This window comes from Bos taurus, chromosome 14 (genome assembly GCF_002263795.3).
Source record: "Bos taurus isolate L1 Dominette 01449 registration number 42190680 breed Hereford chromosome 14, ARS-UCD2.0, whole genome shotgun sequence".
Classification (NCBI taxonomy): Eukaryota; Metazoa; Chordata; class Mammalia; order Artiodactyla; family Bovidae; genus Bos; species Bos taurus.
Genome location: NC_037341.1, coordinates 64,969,735 through 64,978,248, shown reverse-complemented (window position 1 = coordinate 64,978,248; position 8,514 = coordinate 64,969,735). Strand labels below are relative to the sequence as shown.

The following is an 8,514-nucleotide window of genomic DNA, read 5'->3' as shown; positions in this document are numbered from 1 at the left end:
TCCAGCCAAGCATAGTCACTGTCTTGAACCTGGCATTTAGTGTTACTGTACATATATTCATTGGAGAAGGCGATGGCACCCCACTCCAGTACTCTTGCCTGGAAAATCCCACGGACCGAGGAGCCTGGTGTCTGCAGTCCATGGGGTCGCGAAGGGTTGGACACGACTGAGTGACTTCACTTTCAGTTTTCACTTTCATGCATTGGAGAAGAAAATGGCAACCCACTCCAGTGTTCTTACCTGGAGAATCCCAGGGATGGGGGAGCCTGGTGGGCTGCCGTCTCTGGGGTCGCACAGAGTTGGACACGACTGAAGTGACTTAGCAGCAGCAGCAGCATGTGTATGCATGTGTCATTTAGCAGTACACAGAGTATTCTTTTGTGTAATATTGTATAAGTGATATTGTGGTAAATTATAAAGCTTGATAAAAATTACTCTCATCCCTGTTATTCTTGCAAGTTGTCACATTGTAGATCCTTCCATAAAGTGGAAGGGACATCTCTTTAATTTGACTGATGCATATGACTTGCTTTGGCCGCAAAGACGTTAGCAAACATGACAAAGAGATTTGAAAAACACTTGCATTTTGAAGCTTGCTTTTCTGCTACATTTGGAACCCTGAGACAACCATGTGAACAAGTTTGAAGAAGAATATGACAGACCATGTTGAGGAAAGGTAAGGTGCTGTACTCTGCAGGCAGTCAGCCTCTTTCTAACCTGGCAACTGATCACAGGTCTCAGAATCAGCCTCAACTGAGATCCATCAAGGCTTCCAGGAGGACTTCCCAGTTGGGGCTACCCTTAGTGGGTGACCTGCAGAATAAGAGGCCAAATAAATGTTAATTGTTTTAACACTCTTCAGTTTTCGGGTGGCATGTTACTGAGCAAATGTTAGCTGCCACACATATCATTTCATTTATATTCTTTTTCCAGCTTCATTTTCTTACTCAACTTATGTATAACTATAGTTCATTCATTTTTTTCTCTGATTATATTAATCCATTATATGAATGTGTACCCCTTGTTTTTTCATTTTTTAGTAGTTTTCTGTTGCCCTAAATTACAAATCATGCTCTCATGAATTATCTTGTGCATGTTTCCTTATTTACTCATGCAAGACTTTTCAATAATCCTTTAAGTTTTAGGTCTAACTTTAGGTCTAACTGTTTATACTGTTAAAAAAAATAACCCTCAATTTATGTTAGGAAATGTTGTTCAGGTCATTATATAACTTGCCCCTGTTCATTTGGATTGACTGAACTGGTATTATTGTCTGTACCTGAGAATTATCATTTTATTTTTATAATCTGCTGACTGACTGTGGTCAAACTTGAACCAATAATACCTCTGAAGTACATGTCATAAGATTTCTCCATGTGGTGCTAAGATTAATTTTATGGTCTTATAGTGGTGTTTTTTTTTCCCTTCAGGTTTTTTTGAAGTATAATTAACAAATAAATAGTCTTATGTTTTAAAGTATCTAACAAAATAAACTCTATTTATAGCCCATGTTTATCACATTTCTGATCATAGATGAAATCATGATTGCTAAATAAAGTGATTATGGAGATAAATATTTTCAGATGACATGCAGAAGTTATTTGTTTTACCTCTGCAATGCTAAACACCATGGACATAATTAGATGGTGCTGTTTCTCCTGTGGAACCATTTAAAACAACTCTATTCTAAATGTCAAGGTGATTTTGATCAGAGAACGAGGCTTGGTATTAACATTTTGAAATTTGGTTTAAATGATGTAAGAATGGTCATATCATTTTATCTTCATAGAATAATAAAGTTCAGTCATCATGATTCATTACTTGTGAGGAAGCTTTTTTAAAAGTCTTTGTTTTTCACTTATTCATAGAATGATTTGAATGTTTTATTTTTAAGTATAAATTATTTTTATCCTGTAAATTTAATGATAAAATGTGATATATAGTTTATATATTTGAAATACATACAAAGTTGAATTACAGGATTCTTTTCATACCACGAAAAGTTTCTGCTGAATACCCATCTTTGAGTGTTACTTTGAGAAAATTTGTAACTCTCAGCAGGCTTCCAGTTTTTCATACTTAAAATGGACCATTTTTGTCTCATGGAAAGGAAAATGGAAGTTTATTTTTAAGGAATGTAGAATGCTTTACATATTTGAGAATAACGAGCCTTTTTCTTCCTATTTAGTTTCATAGTTCCTTATTGGAGGTATAATCAGTATGATTAAAGTTGTTAGATATGGTATATCAAGTTTAATTTGAACTTCAGATAAACAACAAATAATATTTAGTACATACTTGTATGATAAAAAATTCATTGTTCATCTGAAATTTGAATTTAACTGAGCAACCTATATTTCTATTTGCTAAATATGGCAACTCTAAATGTGATTCAGTTTTTATAAAAAGTATAATGTTTAGATATATACTTTACTATAATTCTTGAGAAAAGTCTTGAAAAATACAGAATAGAATAGTAATGGTTGTTACTTCTGGTGATTAGAGAGGAGGAGGGAAGATTTTGCATTCTTTCTGTATACTCTGTATTGCTTTAATACATTGCAGCATGGTTCTATTTTTTCATACTTAACAAATTTTGATATAAGTGGTAAACATACTTTGGATTATAAAAAATGTTTGATGGGTACTGTCATAGAACTTGTAAGATGGAGGAAGAAGTAATCACACAAGTTAATAGAAAATAGAAATTACAGTAGTCTCACAAAAGAAAAATTATAATATTATGAGATTATACAACAGGAAAATTGACTTGGTTTGAAAAATTAGTGAAAGCTTTCTTGAAGTGAAGTTTGAATTTCAGTGTGAAAGAGTTAGTGTGGGCATTAACGCGGTGAAGAGATTAGCCTTTCTGACAGAATGATATGTTAGAAGTAACTTGGTGAGTGGGAGAAACTGAAGGGGAGAGAGCAGAGGGAGGACAGCGCAAGAGGAGGCTGGAGAGAAGAAAGAAAGGGGCTACGTTCTGCCGAGACCCGTGTTCCCTGCTTTCCTCCTGAACACAGTGTGAAGCCATTGAAGGCTATGATACAGGTGGTGCTGACAGGATCTTTTTTTGTTTTAAAAAGATCATTTTTGCTGCATTGTGGAGAACTGCTGTGATCGGTGGGTGCTGCCATGAGAGAGGATGTTGGTAGACCAGTAGAGAGATGATATGACAGGAATTCTTATGAGAGATAAATAGGAGTTGATCTTGGTAGGGAGGCTGGAGATGGAGAGGAGTAGAAGAAGATTTGAGGATTATTTAGGAGGTTAATTTTTTGGTATTTAATGATGTATGGCTGTCATCAAGAGAGAAGTGGTTTTCAGGATAATATCTGGGTTTCTGACTTGCACAGTAAATGCAATTAAAAGTAACAGCAAAGCTAATGAAAATTTAAGAGAGTTCTCTAGAGAGAAAGGTTAGCAATTAAAATGAAATTATGTGGGGAATTTTTGAAATTATATATGATAGTAGGAGGTGCATGGATCTGCACCTTTATATATAATATGAATATTATTTCATATGTAATATGAAAGTATTTTAAAATACTACTACCTTGAAATTAAGTTTGGTCATTTAATAGTAGTTCATGTTCATATACATGCAGTTGAAATTATTTTGAAGTCATTTAATTTTCAGTATTTGTGACAAAACAATTATGATAATGATAATTATAAAATAAAAAGTAGCAGTTCCTTTCTCAGCTTTTCTTAGGGATATATTCAGTACTTTTTACAGAAATAAATCTATAGTTTTATTAAGACAAAAACCGACAGTGTTGATATGAAGTTTACATTTAAACAAAAATTTTCACAGAAACCTAACAGATGCCTAAAAGTTAACAGTGGGTTTCTAGATTCAGGTCTCTATGATGTCAGGAACTGATGGATCTCATGATTCAAGACAGCATTTGGGTTTTAGTTAATTCTTATGATTAAAAATTTTATTTTATTTTAAAGTGAACCACTGCCCCAGTAAGAAAATTAAATCTTCTCCTGAGACCAGGGCTTTTGAAATCGTTCTACTCTTGAAGTTGTACTGTCAGTAACTGAACCGTGCCCCAATAGTTTCAAAGTTGAAAAACAGAGGCTCCAAGAGTTTCCACCCTATGAGCACTGGCCCTTGTCTTTCTCTGCTCACCTACCTCCTATACCACCCTCTTGAGCTTCTCCTTAGTCTCTCAGCCATGCCCGACTCTGCAACCCCATGGACTGTAGCCTGCCAGGCTCGTCTGTCCATGGGATTCTCCAGGCAAGAATCCTGGAGTGGGTTGCCATGCCCTCCTCCAGGGGATCATCCCAACCCAGGGATTGAACCAAGGACTCCAGCATTGCAGGCAGATTCTTTACTGTCAGAGCCACCAGGCAAGCCCATACCACCTTCTTCCCTTCCCAAAATATTTCATCCAGTGGCTTGGATGGAGAAGCTGATATTTGTAACTTCATAATTGGAAAAGAAAGGGTCTTCTTGTCAGTTTCAAGAATGAACACCTCTAAGACAAAATGATCTGCCAGTGTTCACAAGATTTTTCCTCCACAACCAGTTTCCATCCCCCAAGTGGCAGCTTTGGTAACTTCTTAACTGGCTTAGTCCATTGTTGGGAACAGCATTAAGCTCAGGCAGGGAACACCATAGCTTCTGTGTTTGAGGCATTTGTAGCTTTTAAACAGTGTTTCACTATCCTCATTCAGGTTGCCAATGACGTTTTTTGAAAGGCTGCAGTACTGGACACAGAATCCAGTCATCATTAGTGGTTCTTTCCTTTGTTTCACTGTTTTCCCAAATGTTAACAAAAGTGATCCTAACCTATCTCCCTTCTTTCACACCCCATCCGCTCCACCCCAAATAATACACTAGTAGTAATACACTAGCCAAAAACTGTACACATGCTTTGCTGTAAGAATTGCAGAATTCACACTATTGGGGCTGTGGGTTGTGGATGTTTCCTGCTCTCCCACATCCCATCCTGCAAGTTTTGTCCTTCATAGAAAGGCCTTTGTTCTTAACAAAGTTCAGAATCGGTTGCCTTGAAACACTGACCCTTGTTTCCCTCCACAGGGATGGGCGTGCAAACTATGTAGCATGGAACAGCTTTAAAGCACTTGGGCTGCTATAGAGCACAGAAACTATACTGGCTCGTCAAGGGACATCTTCTCAAGCCATCTTTATGGTGTCAAGACAAGTAGAACTCCTTCTTGCCCCCACTTGAAACCCACAGTCAGATGTGAGAGGGTCTGGTACTCAGGAGAGTTAATTCCTGTCATTGTTTTTGTCATCATCCTCTGAGGGGTAGGAATGCCAAGTCAGCCTTTCCTTATAGAGGTATATGACTATCTATGGGTGCTTGACCTTGGCAGGGACCAAGTCGGTGGCATCAGAGTATTTCCAATTCACCTGAAGCATGAGTTCTCCACTGGAGTCTGTCGCTCCAGTAGCCTGTTCCAGTTCCAAACCCTGGGCAAAGCCTCATGGGTTTTCTGACTCTTCTTTCTTCTTGTTTGGTTTGCTGTCTTCCACCTTATTTTCCAAATCAGAATCAGAATCAGGTTTGTGCTTACCTCTCTCTGATTTATTTGTCCTGTGTGCTTTCTTCTGTAAATGCAGAAACTTGGCAATGAGGCCAGGGCATTCCAGGTTCTCTTCTGCTCCATGCATTGTCCTCTGAGAACCCCTTCCACTTCGGAGGTATACCACTTTGCCGTGTACCACTGGGCAGTCTGGAACTTTTTCCACCACAGATTTTCTTTCTCTTATTCTAGCACCTCCCTCCACTTTCATCTGGTTTTCTTTTTCCCCATAGTGCCCGCAAACTTTCTGGTATAAAGGGTGACACTGCTCAGAGCAGCGCCCACAAGCACGAGAGGAATGGCTGCTGCACTGCTGGCGAGTCTTGTCTGGCCAGCCAGGGGAGTGGCGACCAGAGAAGCAACAAGCCCAGTGACCTTGGTCGAACCCCTTCCCTGAAGACGTACCTGGCCCAGGCCAACTGCCCTCCCCTCATCCGAACAAAAGGGCCTCGCACTCTTTCAGTACTTTAAATAATTTATTCTATTGGAAAAATAGATTCTTGATTTGAAAATACCATTCTGAAATAAGGTGACTTGCCAACCATGAGTTCTTAAATGTATTCATGCTGTTACTATTTCTAATGTTTATTCCACAGTATTTGTAGCTTTTGTTAGGTTTCTCTGTCCTTTGTTGATCAATCCCTTTCACTTATTTATCCATCTTCCCACAGAGGTTCTGATCAGTAACTCTTTCACCTTATGGATCCTTATTGCCCACAGGATTTTAGTCTAAATTTAATTGAGTGATATCACCTATTTACTTTCACTCTCTTGATTGGCTTACATTCATTGCTTTTCTTGGTCCTGAACCATACGTGTGTGTATGTGTGTGTGTCTGTGTGTTTTAATACCTTGGTATCTTATTTTATTATTATTATTTGGTCATAGTGTGTGGCTTCTGGAATCTTAGTTCCCTGACCAGGGCATCAACCTGGGCCCTAAGTCGTGAGAATGTGGAGTTCTGACCATTGAACCACCAGGGAATTCACCTTACTGAATTTTTTAGATCCAGATCAGATATTACCTCCTTTAAAATGCATCCACTCGCTGAGAAACTTAGTGGTTTCCTCTATCATATTTCTCTAAATATTCATTGCATCTTATTTATATATTTACTACATAATATCACATGTACTTTAATTGTTTAAATATTTATTCACATTAAATGTGCGTGTTCAAGAGAACTGGCAAGTGATGGTCAATAAACTTTTGTTATGAGTCCTGTTACAATAGTAGTGATTGAAAAGTCTTTGACTATCTTAATATCCAGAGAGAAAAATACATGTCTTATTACAAATCACTGTAGTAGTAGTATACGGGATGAAAGTGTTGTTGAAAGAATGGTCAGTTCTGACTGGGGGATCAGTTCTTTGTTATAGAGGAGTTCAGCTGCACTTAACACATTTTAGTATAAGGTTATAATCCATCATTCTTATGTCAGATGGATTTTTTTAATTTAAAAAATCCCCAGGAAATGATTGTGAAGTTTCCTATTAAAGGAAATCCAAAAATCTGGAAACTGGATTCCAGAATCCATCAAGGAGCAAAGAAGGGGTTAATGAAGCAGAATAAAGCTGGCTGACCCAGGAAAAAAGGAACTCCACAGCATAGTGGAGTCTGTGTACTAAAATTTCTGTCCACTGGTCTTTTGAAATTGAAGCAGTAGCAATCTAAGGACTTGGCATCAGGCTTTAAATTTTCTCTCAGAGTTTAAACTCTTATCAAAATCTGTATATTTTTCTTAACGAGATTCTTACTGTATGTAGTGGGTCAAAAATCTTTGGATACATTATTTGTAAAAACTTATTTTAAAAATTCTCAAAAAAAAGTTTTAATTAGAAATTAATTGCTTTACAATGTTGTGTTGGTTTTTGCTGTATAGCAGTGCTAATCAGCCATAAGTATACATGTATCCCCTTCCTCTTGAAGCTCTCCCCACGGCCCCCACCCCCAACCCCGGGTCATTACAGCACCAGGTAGAGCTCCCTGTGTTATAGCAGCTTCTTATTAGCTATCTGTTCTACGCATGGTAGTGTATATATGTCAGTGCTATTTTCTCAATTTGTCCTACCCTCTTCTTCCCCCACTGTGCCTACAGGCCCATTCTCTAGGTCTGAGTCTCTGTTGCTGCCCTGCAAATAGGTTCATCACACCATTTTCCTAGATTCCCCATTTATGTGTTAATATATGATATTTGTTTTCCTCTTTCTGACTTGTTTCACTCTGTATAACAGGCCAGATGAATTTTTCTTTCCTGCCATCTTCATTGTGGATGCCATCTTAGCATTCTCAACATTTATAAATGAAACATGGTAGAAGTAACTAAATCTACCTCTGTAGTTTAAAACATCCGGTTTCAAAGCTATCCCAGAAGATTATAAGCAGCCTTTCCCTTAAGTGATTTTATTTCCAATAATTTCAGATGTTTAGGTGCTGACAGCTTACACCGCCCTGTCATTCCTCTGTTACTGGTAGAAGGTAGGCCTCACACACATAAAGTTACCATCCAGTGTCTTGTGTCTTTTCTGAAGAGTTTCATCAACTTATTTTCAGCCTTAGTTTGTTTCTCCAGCCTTCCTATAGAAATAGGGACCTCTTGGTTTGCAAATAGCTTTTTAGAGTAATTAGAAAAAATGGGGAGTTATAAGAAACAAGCTAAATCTTAAAAAGATAAAAATTATATATGACTGAGAAAACTTGACCTTGCTTTGGCTAACAAGTAAAAGAAAATAATTTTTTATGTAATTTGAAGAACAGATTTTTCTTTTAAGAAATTCCAAAAGCCAGATTCTAAAAATTTTCTGCAAAGGCTTCCCTGACAGTCTGGTGGTTAAGATTTCACCTTCTGATGCAGGGGGTGTGGGTTCCATTCCTGGTCAGGGAGCTAAGATCCACATGCCTCATGGCCAAAAACCCAGAATGTAAATGACGGAAGCAATAATGTAA

The 8,514-nt window shown here is 37.8% G+C and overlaps 1 protein-coding gene and 1 pseudogene across 28 annotated transcripts in view; one reads left to right on the top strand and one right to left on the bottom strand.

Moving 5' to 3' along the window:
- Positions 1 to 8,514, top strand: part of VPS13B (vacuolar protein sorting 13 homolog B) — an 806,276-nt gene that overhangs the window by 281,320 nt on the left and 516,442 nt on the right. The window contains exon 20 of one of the 28 annotated variants that reach the window (XM_010812189.4): positions 6 to 1,842. The exons of the other annotated variants lie outside the window; for them this stretch is intronic. Within the exon in view, the coding sequence (XP_010810491.1) occupies positions 6 to 40 (35 nt within the window). The 3' untranslated portion in view covers positions 41 to 1,842. Of the gene's footprint in view, positions 1 to 5; positions 1,843 to 8,514 lie in introns of those variants that run through there. 28 annotated transcript variants of the gene reach the window in all.
- Positions 5,232 to 5,998, bottom strand: LOC107133130 (chromobox protein homolog 1-like; annotated as a pseudogene).